This window comes from Magallana gigas, chromosome 3, assembly GCF_963853765.1.
Source record: "Magallana gigas chromosome 3, xbMagGiga1.1, whole genome shotgun sequence".
Taxonomy (NCBI): domain Eukaryota; kingdom Metazoa; phylum Mollusca; class Bivalvia; order Ostreida; family Ostreidae; genus Magallana; species Magallana gigas.
The window spans coordinates 21,853,936-21,869,957 of record NC_088855.1 but is presented as its reverse complement, the minus strand read 5'-3'; the positions used below and the strand labels follow the sequence as shown (position 1 = coordinate 21,869,957).

General features: G+C 33.8%; 1 protein-coding gene across 2 annotated transcripts; it reads right to left on the bottom strand.

Moving 5' to 3' along the window:
• Positions 1-3,201: 3,201 nt before the first annotated feature.
• On the bottom strand, positions 3,202-6,726 carry LOC117692881 (sedoheptulokinase). 2 transcript variants are annotated; one of them, XM_034482244.2, is made up of 5 exons: positions 6,647-6,726; positions 5,568-6,185; positions 5,302-5,477; positions 4,613-4,810; positions 3,202-3,918 (listed from the first exon to the last, which is right to left on the bottom strand). In XM_034482244.2, exons 2-5 carry the CDS (start codon positions 6,170-6,172, stop codon positions 3,515-3,517), a joined length of 1,383 nt encoding a protein of 460 aa, XP_034338135.1. In that variant the 5' UTR covers positions 6,173-6,185; positions 6,647-6,726; the 3' UTR covers positions 3,202-3,514. The 2 variants fall into 2 exon arrangements, with proteins under 2 accessions (XP_034338135.1, XP_065934997.1); XM_066078925.1 differs by lacking the exon at positions 6,647-6,726 and having other exon boundaries at positions 5,568-6,274.
• Between the last annotated feature and the right edge of the window lie 9,296 nt (positions 6,727-16,022).

Below are 16,022 nucleotides of genomic sequence, written 5' to 3'. Positions count from 1 at the left end.
TTTTGCAAAGGGAGATAATTAGGAATTTATGAAAATTTTCGAGAAATTTTCAAAAATCTTCTTCTCATGAACCATAAAACCAGGAAAGCTGAAACTTGTGTGAAAGCATCCTCAGGTAGTGTAGATTCTAATTTGTGAAATTCATGACCCCCGGGGGTAGGGTGAAGCCACAATGGGGGGTCAAAGTTTTACATAGGAATATACAGAGTAAATCTTTAAAAATCTTCTTCTCATGAACCATAAAACCAGGAAAGCTGAAACTTGTGTGGAAGCATCCTCAGGTAGTGTAGATTCTAATTTGTGAAATTCATGACCCCCCGGGGGTAGGGTGGGGCCACAATGGGGGGTCGAAATTTAACATAGGAATATATAGAGTAAATCTTTTAAAATCTTCTTCTCATGAACCATAAAACCAGGAAAGCTGAAACTTGTGTGGAAGAATCCTCAGGTAGTGTAGATTCTAATTTGTGAAATTCATGACCCCCGGGGGTAGGGTGGGCCACAAAGGAAGGTCGAAGTTTTACATAGGAATATACAGAGTAAATCTTTAAAAATCTTCTTCTCATGAACCATAAGACCAGGAAAGCTGAAACTTGTGTGGAAGCATCATCAGGTAGTGTAGATTCATTGTTGTGAAAATCATAACCCCCGAGGGTAGGCTGGGGCCTTATTGGTTGGTTGAAGTTATACATAGGAATATATAGAGTAAATCTTTAAAAATCTTTTTCTCAGAAACTAATCAGCCAGGAAAGCTGAAACTTGTGTGGAAGCAATCTCTGAAAGTGTAAATACAAAGTTGTGAAAATCATGACCCCCGGGGGTAGGGTGGGGCCACAATGGGTGGTCGAAGTTTTACATATGAATATATAGAGTAAATATTTAAAAATCTTCTTCTCAGAAACTAATGAGCCAGGAAAGCTGAAACTTGTGTGGAAGCATCCTCAGGTAGTGTAGATTCACAGTTGTGAAAATCATGATCCCCAGGAGTAGGGTGGTGCCACAATGGGGTGTCGAAGTTTTACATAGGAATATATAGAGTAAATCTTTAAAAATCTTCTTCTCAGAAACTAATCAGCCAGGAAAGCTGAAACTTGTGTGGAAGCATCATCAGGTAGTGTAGATTCATTGTTGTGAAAATCATGACCCCCGAGGGTAGGGTGGGGCCACAATGGAAGGTCGAAGTTTTACGTAGGAATATATAGAGTAAATCTTTAAAAATCTTCTTCTCAGAAACTAATCAGCCAGGTAAGCTGAAACTTATGTGGAAGCGTCCTAAGGTAGTGTAAATTCAAAGTTGTGAAAATCATGATCCCTGGGGGTAGGGTGGGGCCACAATGGGGGGTCAAAGTTTAACAAAGGAATATATAGAGTAAATCTTTAAAAATCTTCTTCTCAGAAACTAATCAGCCAGATGATTCTTTATAATTGTTAAGACTTTGGCCCCAGGACAATTCTTTGGCCTCACAAGAAGGTTCAGAGTTTGATGTACGTTTATATCCCATATATAAACAATTGTTTAGGATCTTTTTGAGAACTGCAATACTCAACATATGATATGACTATAAAATCGTCCTGTTAGAAAAGGGACTAATGATTATAAACATAAGAATATCCAGGGGAAAAATGGATTTTATTTATACAGGATCTACATGTATTATTGTACATTGTCCAGATAGTTTGTATTATGACTCCATTAATCTGATTTTATCATACCTATTGTTCCTCAGGTGAGCGATGTGGCCCATGGGCCTCTTGTCTGATATTTGGGCAGCTAGTACAATGTGTATTTGGCATTTTTCTTGTTTGAACAATTACTTTTACATCGATATTGTATTTAAAATTTGTATTTCATGTATCTGTAGCATTTAAGTGCCTTTATATCTATATATTTATCATGTTATAGGATTAAAAACAAGCTTCTAGTCCACTACCGTTTTTTTTTAGTGAAGATGCACCTAAATTGCCATTTTTGATTATTTTGTAAAAGCGACTTTTTTTTATTCCTTTTAGTTACTTATTGTTGCTGTTATACTTAGTAATGTGATTGTACATCTACATGAAAACTTTTGTAACGCTGTATACAGGATAATATTTGACCATGTTTATTTTAGCCCCCTCCCCCCCCCCCCCCTTTTTTACTCGTCGGCAGGCCAATTTAAGAGTGGGTGAATTCAAAATTTCTCATATTATCTCTCATTTAGTACAACTGTATTTGGGCAAATTCAAGACGGGGGTGAAACTGTTAGCAAGTGTAGAGGGGCGGGAAAAAAACCCTGTATACAGTACCTTTATTTATTTTCATAATATTTTTTGTTGAAGTGATTATGAGTGAGATTATGGGACTTTCCAGTTTTACATTTATATTTATACCTGCCTTGTAGATTTTTGTCATTTTCTGATATGCAGGTCTATTTTGGACTTTGGATTTTTTTGCCTTTTATATTTGTACGGTACATTCCCAAGTAATTAGCTTTGAAGTTGCATACGAATGATATATATTGTGTTGTTATTTTTGTTATTCTTGTTACCATCAATAATATATACTGATCTTATGGATCATTCTGTGATATTTACCCTTTTTTTTCTTATATATGAACATTTAATGATACTAGTAAATTACCCACTTCTATGTCATCGGACAAGTCATCTTCGCTAGCCAAGGGTGACGATCCACTCTGCTACTCTTTTCAGAGTAGCAGAGTGGATCGTCACCCTTGGCTAGCGAAGATGAGGACAAGTCCACATCCTAGACAGGTTTAAATTTTCTTTCTCACAGTTTATGAGAGGTCAATGTTTGTCCTTTTCATTTTTACTTCTTTTGAAAGAGAATTGCACTGGAAAAATATTGTTAATCATTCTATAATTAAAATTGTTTGGTTTATAATCTTTTTTAGTACTGTAGTACGTGTAATTAATTGGATGCAATTTACACTTTAATTATTGCAACAAATGCATGCATTTCGAAAAAGTCAAAACCATCATTGCATTAAATTCAATGGTTAGTAATTATATATACATCAGGTTTCATATATGCATTGAACATGGTATTCATTCAGTTTTTATTTCGAATGAAATGACATTGGTAATGGACATAAACAATTTTTTATTTGAAATTGATTTAATTGAATGTGTATTTGGTTTATTTGCAAGTCCTTTTATTAATTATGAACAAACACTCAGGTTAAAAATACACTGTGTATACTATCATTATTAATTAATAAAATTTTGAATATAATATTATAATTTGTGTTGTGTTTGTTTTCTAAAATTTTGCACACATTATGCACATGTATTGCAAGAATTTTATTCATAGCAAATTAGTTGTAATACATTCTTTGTTTATCTATACAATTCAGAAAATCTCCAACTACCAAGTAGTACGTGGCAAATTAAAAGAATTTTCATAAATTAATTAAGATTGAGAAACAGAAGATTTACTTCTGTATATTGTCTGATCATTTTTCATTGAAAACTATCATATAAATTCAAGAATTAAATCTTTTTCATTTTTCCATCATCTTTTGTCTGAGGCTTCACAAAAAAGTGCTGCACCAAAAGCAGAATCACTCTGCCCACCTAATTCAATTATGAGACCTCCATATTGGGTCATGACCTCTCTTTGAATTATGGGATTTTTATGAATCACTGATCCTGTGCCTAATAATTTATTAATTCCTTTTTGCTTCAAGAAAGAAGGAGACATCATTCTGGTTAGGTTTTCTACCAGTCCTCTGCATAGTGCCTGAAACACTTGGTGTAAATCCATGTTGCCAGCAGTTATTCCAGTGATTTCTCCACGCTGTGAGGGAGCATGTCTTTCACCAAATATGGTGGGAATAATCTGTATGCTATTTGGTTGGGGCATGGATGGTGACTCTAGCAAAATTTTCCAAATCTCTTCATCACTTTTGACTAAACCTACTCAAATGACAACAAATTTTTTTAGCACAAAACGTAGATGATACTAAACACATACAGTAAAACTTGTTTTGTTCGAACACGGATAAAGCGAATTCTCGGATATAGCGAAGTTTTTTTTGAGTCCCACGCAAAATTCTTAACAAATCTATGCAAAATTTTACCGTTATAGCGAATTCGGATAAAAGGAATGTACAGATATAGCGAATTGATTTTGTGTCCCATAGAGGTGAATAATAACGAAATTTAACACTTTTATAACAAATTTGTTTACAGTTAAAGAAGTTTGCACTACCATTTAACATAATAGTTTGAATAAATTTATTTTGGCATAGAATCTTCAGTTTACATTCCGATTTTTAAAGGTATCAAAAGAATTTTTTTTCATTCTAAGCCTAAATGAGCAAAAATTGTAGTCACGTTAAAAATATTTGTATATAATGAATTCGCTATAGTCAATATTATGAATTCGTTATATGGATATAATGAATTACAGATATAACGAAGTAAATCCATTGGTCCCTAGGACTTCGCTATAACCGAGTTTTACTGTATATACATTTACGCAATAACATTATTGTGGGTATTGTTTTCCTTTTTGTTTCTATAAACCCTACTATGCATTTTCCATACCCTAGCCATATTAAAGTACAACAGTTTTGGTATGCCTGATTTGTTCCAAAATTCAACTTACCAAGATAACCCATCCAGTTTTGTATCATGTTGACAAATTGAGCCAGCACATTTCCTCCATTCAGACTAGCAGCTACTGCCAAGTATCGATTGTTAAAGTATGGAAAATACTGCACCGGAGAGGAAGGGTCAGGGGATGATGGGACTGTGGCAAGGAATTCTGGGAAAGCCAGCTGACAGGATGTCCCCATATTGATAACTAGAAGCAGAGTTTTAACATAGAGTACCGGTATTATCAAAATAACCTACTGTGTACAAACTTTTATATTTAACTGCTTTTGTTACATGCAGTTTCCCACTTGTTAAATAAATATAGGGAAAATAAACGTTGGGTTAAAGTATTCTGACAGATATTTCAACAATAAATTTGTAACCGCAAAATAATCACCTAAGGCATACTTGCCAACTGACCCGATTTCGTCAGGTCACACCCAAATTTTCAACCCTTCACCCAATTATTTTTTATGACCCAATGGGTCATGCTTTTCACCTGATTTTTGTCGAACAACCCAAAAATCTCCCAATTTCCGGATTTAGTTTGTAAATTACGTTGCACAAAGGTGATTCTTCACAGTTAATTTGGCCAATCTATAGTACATTTTTTCCTGAACATGCAAATTGCATTTGTTTTTCAGCTGTTAACTTTTTGTGCTGCTCATATTTCATGAATAAAAATAACAATTAATTTACCTGCTTCATGTTGGTTCCTTAGAATTGAGTACACAGCACACTGTGTATCCCCAAGTGCCACTAAAATGGGGGTGTCCTTCTTTACTGCAAGCCAGTCAAATTGCAGGTTTCCAGCTTTGCTCCCAGGTTTAACCACTTGTGGAAGAAGATGGACTGGAAATGACTTTTGCTCCATACTGTTGAAAAATCATTTTTCAATAAAAAAAAAGTCTATCAATTTTTTTCCCATCAGAAATTAATGTTCATACACCTGACATATTACCTACACCTCTTTATTCCAACACCCTGCACTGCAATCGAAATATCCCCAACTAGCAGCAAGCTGAGTAGACATGATCGGAGAATCCAGACCACAGAGCACAGAGATTAGGAAATCCATCACAGTTCCAGCTCTGTCATATCTGGACAGGAACTCCGGCTGGAACATAGACAACCAAAACAAGGTAGCATTTCCATGTCCAGTGGACAGAGAGAGATGGGATACTGGTTTTGGTAGAGATGAGAGAAATTCTTCTGTGCACCGTTGGTCCTGCCAGGTGTAAAGTGGGCTTACGTTTGTTATATCAAACTCGTCCCTCTCTCTGTTGTAAAATGTATTCTTATTGGTTGATGACCACAGCAAGACTCCATGCATCTGTCCAGTGATGCAGATTTTCTGGACTGAAGCCAGGGTTTCTTGGGAAAGTCCTTTCAGACATGATTGTGTCGTTGAAAATATGGCTGCTGCATCTTGTTCAAATCCTGAGCTGCCTAGACTGCTCTTGGTGTCTGCATTTGTAGACTTGGAGATTGTCGCTATTTGTGACCCGTCCTTTACAATACATACTTTAACTGATGTTGTTCCAAGGTCAATTCCCATGTAAGTCAACATTTTTGATTAAATTCTGTAATGTAGAAAAAAAAATCTGATCAAACATTGTTTACCGAAATACTTTTTTATCAGTTTATGTACGGTAGTCTACACTTAACAACCGAAGAATGTCATTATTATCATGTTAATGTTGTCAATGTGCATGACTCTTCATGCAGTAATGCTATTTTCCCATACTCTTTTTTTTAAATCACAAATCTGAATTTACTTTAAACATTACATTTTTGAATACACATATATAACTAGTTATATCATGGTTGTGCTACACATGTTTTACAAATAGCCTGGGAACGGGCGGTGACACCTAATTTTAACTTCATTTTATTTGTTTACTGTTTTAGTACAAAACATTTAATACCATCGATATGGTTAAACCATAATTATTTCGTACAAACATCAAAATGCTATTGCATGTCATGTTTAAATTAAATGAATTTAAAAGCCCTCGTTGCAGTAAAAAGTATGTTTACATACCTGAAAAACTCGTAGGAACTGCAGAAATGTCGCTAAATAGTCAACCGAAATTAGGGAACCTTATTTTTCCCGTATAACTTAGTGCTAAACATTCACTCGCACTTTTGTTTTTTTTTAAATTAACCGAATTTTTACAAATTCTGTATATACTAAAGGCTTTGTTCCGAGTATCTATATTTCTATTAGTAAATTAAATATTCTACAGAAATAGTCAGAGACTCTGAATTTTGAAGTTCCTCATCATCGGAAGGCTCATACATGTACAAATGTATCTATGCTGGGGAGGGGGCGTTGGGGCTTAAGAGCTTGAGGTTAACACGACTACAGCAAAAAATAGTAAAATTTAAAAAAAACTACCAAATAATCAAATGCGTTTATAAAAAATGCGTAGGATAAAAATTCAATTTATTGGGACTTTTCATTTCGCCGGGAGGGGGGGGGGGGGCTATGTAATATGTCGTACTTGATTTCAGAAAACTTGGTTTTTGTATGAGACGTCGACTTTTGTTATCAAAAGCTTCATATAAAAATTTTGTAATTTTTTTTTCAGAAATTCTGAATACAGTAAAACTTTAATTGAAAAAGAAGATTCATTTTATCGAACACCATCCTTGAAGAAAAAATTAGAATGGATTCGTTTACTGATAAAATTCTGACCGCGTCGACCCGAAAGAATTCTCAAAGGTTGATAAATTAAAATTGAAGATTTTCTGATGTAGCATTGGTGACCGTCTTCAGAGGTGTTTAATGTTCTTTAATGGAAAATACGTTTGCAAAATAAATAGCAAGGTTTGATATGATTGTACACGTATTTCCATAATACCATTGGAACAAAGCAACCAAGAATTCAGCGAACTTTTAATTTAATTTCAATTCTTTCACCAAATTGCAAGTTTTAACAACTTTTGTGTACTGTCTGGACAAAATAAACCATTTGAATTAAATGACAGTACATGTATATTCAACTGAAAACTGAAAAAAAATGACAAGATGTGATTAACATTAAGACCTATGGCATTATCTAATTCACATGGAATGATTTAGATTTAAATAAAATTAGTTTTAGTCCTACATAAAAAGTATATGTTCATGAATATTATTTATAAACACAAATAAAAAGAGTGAAAAAAGAATTGGGTTCAATTGTATTGGACGGGCTGCCAACCGGTGCCTATTCACGGGCGCGATCCCACTACTGCAGAACACGGGGACTTCTGCCTGCTGTGTCACCACCCTGGGCCTGTACGTCCCTCCTTAGACAACCTGGTGAGCCTGGGCTCCCCCGAGCTGACCATATTGATGCCCTGCTTAGTGCGGACGCCCGATCGACATAGGTCGCCGGAGAGCAGGACCCCCGCCCTCAAACCGTCCACCAACCCTGACCTCCAAGTAGCTAGATTACAGGAGCACGCCACAACTCCCAGTCGATAACCTAGGGGACAGAATCTCCTTATAAAGTTAATTTATTGATCAATATTATTTATTTAATCTTTTGGGTCTGAAAATACATAGACGGAAATAAATGATATACCGTAATAAGTGATAAGGTGTACATTTCTTACGCTTTATAAAAAAAAAGATTCAGAGATATTTTCTGTAAGATGGCCACGTTGCAATTCCATATGGTGATGTTTGTGTGTGACATATTGCCGCTAGGTATAGTAACCAAACACTGCAGTGGCCTTTACCTTTTTCTGAATACCATTGTCAGTTACAATTTATTATCATTAGTTCGTGCAAAGTCTGAGTGAATGTTCAGAAAATAACAGATTCACATTCACTTCTATTTTGATTTTTTTTTTTTTTGTACTTTTAAAATACATGTTCAGTTCCAAAATTTATGCATATAATTTCTGTACTTTAGCATACACTTGTCAATATTTTACAATTTGTAGGAGTATATATATACGCATATTTTTAAAAAATAATATTTAAACATGTTTGTACTCATTGAGTTTGGACGACCCTTGCATTTCAAAATCATACAAGCGGATGCTTTTTTAAAATTATTATTAATCAAATAATGAATACTGTATTGTTTCATCTGAGCAAGTCCATAAACTAACTTCCATCGTGCATAATAAAATTTAACGATTGTCGCCAAATCAAGTCGTCGCAAAAAATAAAAGTTGGTTTCTAGTTTTACGATTTTTTTTTTTTTACAATATTGCTACACGTACATGTAAGTATATAAAAATCATCCTCATATCATTTACATAATATTACATGTAGATTATTGAGAATCAAAAACCTGTACATGAAAAAAAATTGATTCTCAATAATCTAAATTTTTGTATAGGACACTAATTAGACAATTACGGTATATATTCAATACTCAGATTACGTTACTCTCGTTGAGAAGTCATTTACTACCAGTGATATGCTTCATTTATACGAAAGGCAAATAGAGTCATTTAAAAACATGTTTTTATTTTGTAATTACGATAAAAGATTTTGTAGTTACTTTTTCTCATATCTCACCTCTCGTGGAGTATTAATAAGCGGGTTGCTTTACCAACAACGTCATTTTGATTTCTAGAATCAATGAGATCTAAAAGACGACATGCAAAACCGACCCCAGAAAATTTACAGAGAGATCAATTTAATTTTACGCTAGATTTTGCAAGTATTTAATCTTTGAAATGTGTATCCCCAAAAGTTACCCATTTAGCTGAAAACAAAATTATCAATGTAAGATAAATATATTTCATAACGGTAGAGGTACCGTGTTTGTCCATTCCATTTTAGAGCCTACTCTTTCAAATGGCTCTGGCATACACTGGCACAATCGGGTACAATTAGTACTTTTAGCAAAATACTATATTTTATCAAAATCTTCTTTCCTGTTAAAGAGAAAAAAATACATCACTATTCTTATTTTATATTTTTGAAAGATGCCAAAATTTGTAAAATAAATGTTTATTTTTTTAATAAATACAATGTAAAATAAAATACGTAAAAAATCACGAAAATTACGAATTCAAGAAAAGAAAAAGAATTGGGTTCAATTGTATTGGACGGGCTGCCAACCGGTGCCTATTCACGGGCGCGATCCCACTACTGCAGAACACGGGGACTTCTGCCTGCTGTGTCACCACCCTGGGCCTGTACGTCCCTTATCCTTAGACAACCTGGTGAGCCTGGGCTCCCCCGAGCTGACCATATTGATGCCCTGCTTAGTGCGGACGCCCGATCGACATAGGTCGCCGGAGAGCAGGACCCCCGCCCTCAAACCGTCCACCAACCCTGACCTCCAAGTAGCTGGATTACAGGAGCACGCCACAACTCCCAGTCGATAACCAAAATGACAGAATCTCCTTATAAGGTTAATTTATTGATCAATATTATTTATTTAATCTTTTGGGTCTGAAAATACATAGAAATATATATATGATATAATAAGTGATCAGACCTGTGCACATTTCTTATGCTTTATAAAAAAAAAATTCAGAGACATTTTCTGTAAGATGGCCACGTTGCAATTCCATATTGTGATGTTTGTTTGTGACATATTGCCGCTAGGTATAGTGACCAAACACTGCAGTGACCTTTACCTTTTTCTGAATACCATTGTCAGTTACAATTTATTATCATTAGTTCGTGCAAAGTCTGAGTGAATGTTCAGAAAATAACAGATTCACATTCACTTCTATTTTGATTTTTTTTTTGTACTTTTAAAATACATGTTCAGTTCCAAAATTTATGCATATAATTTCTGTACTATAGCATACACTTGTTGATATTTTACAATTTGTAGGAGTATATATACGCATATTTAAAAAAAATAATATTTATACATGTTTGTGATCATTGAGATTGGACGACCCTTGCATTTCAAAATCATACAAACGGATGCTTTTTTAAAATTATTATTAATCAAATAATGAATACTGTATTGTTTCATCTGAACAAGTCGATAAACCAACTTCCATCGTGCATTATAGCATTGAATGATTTATTTTGACGTCGTCGTGTCAATAACTGCCGTCAGGTGAGCAGACAAATTGAATAACGCGCGTTAGCGCGTTATGATAATTTGTCTGCTCACCTGACGGCAGTTATTGACACGACGACGTCAAAAATAAATCATTCAATGCTTATATTTACATTCCCTTACTGAAAAAATCCATTGTTTACTGAAATAAATCGATATAAAGTGAAGACCACGGAGGGAGTAAATTAGTAACAGCAAGAACAGCTGATTTGTAATACCGGTTTAAACTGGTTTTCACAGAGACCGTTGAGATGAGATCGACGAGCATGAAAATATAATCCATGAAAAATAACTATTGAAATGTTGCTTTTAACAATAAAGTCAACTGTTTTGTTGAATAATTATAAAACATGGTGTTTTGACAACATTTATGAAATACATTTTTTAACCGATTACATAGAAATCACTGTTTGAGAACTACTTATGTAAATTACATGTAAATTCATACGCAGTGAATAGGTGTTGCATTTAGAGGCATTTAAACATCACGGAATTTAATGGAAAAACACAGTAGAATGTAAATATAATAAAATTTAACGATTGTCGCCAAATCAAGTCGTCGCAAAAATAAAAGTTGGTTTCTAGTTTTACGATTTTTTTTTTACAATATTGCTACACGTACATGTAAGTATATAAAAATCATCCTCATATCATTTACATAATATTACATGTAGATTATTGAGAATCAAAAACCTGTACATGAAAAAAGAAATTGATTCTCAATAATCTAAATTTTTTGTATAGGACACAGAGACAATTACGGTATATATTCAATACTCAGATTACGTTACTCTCGTTGAGGGGTCATTTACTACCAGTGATATGCTTAATTTATACGAAAGGCAAATAGAGTCATTTAAAAACATGATTTTATTTTGTAATTACGATAAAAGATTTTGTAGTTACTTTTTCTCATAGCTCACCTCTCGTGGAGTATTAATACGCTTTACCAACAGCGTCATTTTGATTTCTATAATCAATTAGATCTAAAAGACGACATGCAAAACCGGCCCCAGTAAATTTTCAGAAAGATCAATTTAATTTTACGCTAGATTTTGCAAGTATTTAATCTTTGAAATGTGTATCCCCAAAAGGCTTTAGCTGAAAACAAAATTATCACTGTAAGATGCATTTCATAACGGTAGAGGTACACTGTCTGCCCATTCCATTTTAGCGCCTACTCGTTTAAATGGCTCTGACATTTACGAGCACATTCAGGTACAATTACTACTTTTAGCAAAATATCTATTTTATCAAAATCTTCTTACCTGTTAAAGAGAGAAAATACATCACTTTTCTTATTTCATATTTTTGAAAGATGCCAAAATTAAAAAAAAAATGTTTATTTTATTTTTTAATAAAAAATAAATAAAATACGTAAAAAATCACGAAATTAGGAATTCAAAAGAAAAAGAATTGGGTTCAATTGTATTGGACGGGCTGCCAACCGGTGCCTATTCACGGGCGCGATCCCACTACTGCAGAACACGGGGACTTCTGCCTGCTGTGTCACCACCCTGGGCCTGTACGTCCCTTATCCTTAGACAAACTGGTGAGCCTGGGCTCCCCCGAGCTGACCATATTGATGCCCTGCTTAGTGCGGACGCCCGATCGACATAGGTCGCCGGAGAGCAGGACCCCCGCCCTCAAACCGTCCACCAACCCTGACCCCCAAGTAGCTGGATTACAGGAGCACGCCACAACTCCCAGTCGATAATCAAAGCGACAGAATCTTCTTATAAAGCATTGATTAACAATATACATAAATATATATCAATATTTCATTTTCTTGCTTTTAAAAAATAAAATGAAGTTTAGAAAATATGTCAGGTTCGTACATATTTAACGTTTTTGTGTGTATATATATATATATATATATATATATATATATATATATATATATATATATATATATATATATAAAATCTAAAAAATATTTTCTGTACGATCGCCACGTTGCAATTCCATATGGTGTGTAAGACATATTGCCGCTAGGTATAATAACCAAGCACTGCAGTGACCTTTACCTTTCTCTTGATAACATCGTCTGTTACAAATACTGATCATGAACGTTCCTATTCACTTCTATTTTGATAAATTCTTTTACTATTACAATGTATATCAAATTTATGCATATAATTTTTTTAAATCGTTTACGCAAATAGATAGTTTACAACTTGTATATATCTATATGCATTTTTTTAAAAAGCATACACGCTGAGATTTTCCTTTTCATAAATATTCAATTGTTTCTTTTAAATAAGTCCACACACCAACTTTTATAGTGCGCAAGACAATAAATCGTCGCGAAATATAAATGTTGGTATTTATGCAGGAACCCAATTTTGAGAAGGTAAGATAATTTTTGATTTTAAAGTTAGTTTTTAGTTTTTAAGAGAAGCAATAGTGATTTTTAACCAACTGAACAGAGAGTTTACTAGTTTTACCTTATTTACTTTATTGCCAAGTTTAAAAATATTTATCCTTGAATCCTTTACAACAAAATTAGTACATGACAAAACTTGTGCATGACATATTTTTTCTTTCAAATAATCTTAATGTTTGTGAAGGACACTTCGACGTTTACGGTAAATATGCAATAATTTTTACGGTAAATATTCAATAATCTGATTTAGTTCGTGTCTTTGAAGGGGATATTTACTACCAGTGATATGCTTGATTTACACGAAAGACGAATTAGCGTCATATAACAAAAATATTTATATCTCGTAATTCCGAGAAAAAATATCGTAATTACGTCCTTTTCTCCTATCTCCATACTCGAGGAATAAGCGGTTCGCAAAAATTACCATCTGCGTCATTTTGATTAAGAACCAGTCGGATTTAAAGGAAATATACAACGCAGACCTCATGTGAATTTACATAAAAATAAAATTGATTTTTATGCTAAATTAAATTTTGAATGCATTTACACTTTGAAATGTGTATCCCCAATAATTACCTATTTTGCTGAAAGTGAAATGATCACTGGAAGGTAAATGCATTTATAAATTACGGGTTTACATCAAATTTTCATTGACTTTCAGCCCCACTACTCTTTTTAAAGGCTTTGAAACACATGCACGAGCGCAGTTGGATGCATTTTTCTAATTCAGCAGGTTACTGTATTTTATCAAAGTGTTGTTAACGTGTAAAAGTGAAAATTATACTTCGCCAAACTTATTTTTATCTTAAAGAATGAAAAAAATAAAAAAAAAGGGGGGGGGGGGGTTACGCCAAAAAAAAAAATTTAAAATTACAAAACAAAATGTGAAAAAAAGAATTGGGTTCAATTGTATTGGACGGGCTGCCAACCGGTGCCTATTCACGGGCGCGATCCCACTACTGCAGAACACGGGGACTTCTGCCTGCTGTGTCACCACCCTGGGCCTGTACGTCCCTCCTTAGACAACCTGGTGAGCCTGGGCTCCCCCGAGCTGACCATATTGATGCCCTGCTTAGTGCGGACGCCCGATCGACATAGGTCGCCGGAGAGCAGGACCCCCGCCCTCAAACCGTCCACCAACCCTGACCTCCAAGTAGCTGGATTACAGGAGCACGCCACAACTCCCAGTCGATTATCAAAGCGACAGAATCTCCTTATAAAGTTACTATAGTAACTATCGATATTTTTTTTATTCTTGAAAATACGTGTATAATATTTCAATTTGTTAGGTGTCCATAATGTTTTAGCAATTTTATTTTTAAAAAAGAAAAGAAAAAAAGAAAGAGAAAATTTTCAAAATATTTTCTGTACGATCGCCACGTCGCAATTCCATATGGTGATAAGTGTGTGTGACATATTGCCGCTAGGTATAACTGAAGTGACATTTGCCCTTTACCTACATTATACCATCGTCTGTTATAAATCCTGATCAATGGCGTAAAGGTTTTCTGTTACAATTCTTGTCTATCATATCTTGTTCTAGAATACCATCCCTCCGTACATTTTTGCATTTTCTATATATACTTCAATGTTTTTTAAGATAATTTATATAGATACAATAATTTTATTTTTTACAAATTTAATAAACGCAATGACTTTGTAGAATTTTTATATACATGTACATGTACATGTACAAGTTAGCACGTACAGGTAAAGATGTACAATGGTGTTGGATGAACTATTATATCTACATATTTTATTACATTACATTTTATTACATTTAGTAAGTAAGCAATGATAGAATTTCCCCTGTTTCTCAATAATCATTGATTGCCCACATATGAACTACCTAAGATAGCATTTACTTTTTATAAACCGATATGCTACTCTTAATCTCTCTTTATATTATCCATTATACAGTGTAAATAGAGTAAAAGACGAAAGTTCTCTTCTTGGCACCAGTCCATAAAATAAAAGAAAGGGCCAACTCTTTCAAATATTAAATTATCTAAAACTTTTTAAAAACTAACGTCAGTTCTTACAGCTTGTGCCAGCGAAAATTGTAGTTAACAATTCAAAATAAAATGAATTCTCATTATTACATTTGCATGGTTGCATTTTGCGTCGAGACCAAAGTAAAATGCAATAACGCGAAATGTAATAATTTAATTTTATTACATATCGCATTGCTAGTGCTTTCAGTGCAGCTAAAAATTTTACTCGATCACGAAATAATTCACGCATAGTCGGCCTTGATAGAATAAAATAAAACACCATTTAACATTGTATATTCTATATACGAGGGTCGTTAGAAAAGTTCGCAGATAAGTTCAATTGTGAGCGGACTGTACACATGATACCAGCGAAACTTTTCAGATTTAATCTTTATATATTTTCTAAGAAATATCTAAAGATTTGTTTGTTTTAAACGCAATGTAAAAATATACAGCTTTATTATTTTGATAAGATATGCTATACGGAGCATGTCCGTTTTTTTAACTCTTTATATTTTGTGCGTATTTTTTCTTATTAGGAAAATGTACCGTTTAATGATTACATATAAATAAAAGATATTTCATAAGACATCACAATAATTTATGAAGGTCATTTTGTGAAAGTTTCAAATTAATTGAAGAATTTCTGACCGTTTTATCGCCAAATTTGGACGAACAACGCTTCAAAAATAAGTAAAAAACGTTGACGTCAATGGACATCTTGGAGCACCGGGCCTTCATTTAATTTTGTATGCACGCAGGAAAATCTCCTGAAGTATCATCATTGCAATACAAAAAACATCAGAACTCGTTCACAGATGTTATATATTTTTTCAGCTACCTTCATACCCGCAATAAATCACCAAGGAAGCATTTATTGTTTAAATATACCGGTAATACTTTGATTGTGCCAATATAAAGCTACTTGATTGCACGAATATGAATTGTGTGGATAAAAAGTACAGGTACTGATGTTTATAGTAAAGAATCTCTCTCTCTCTC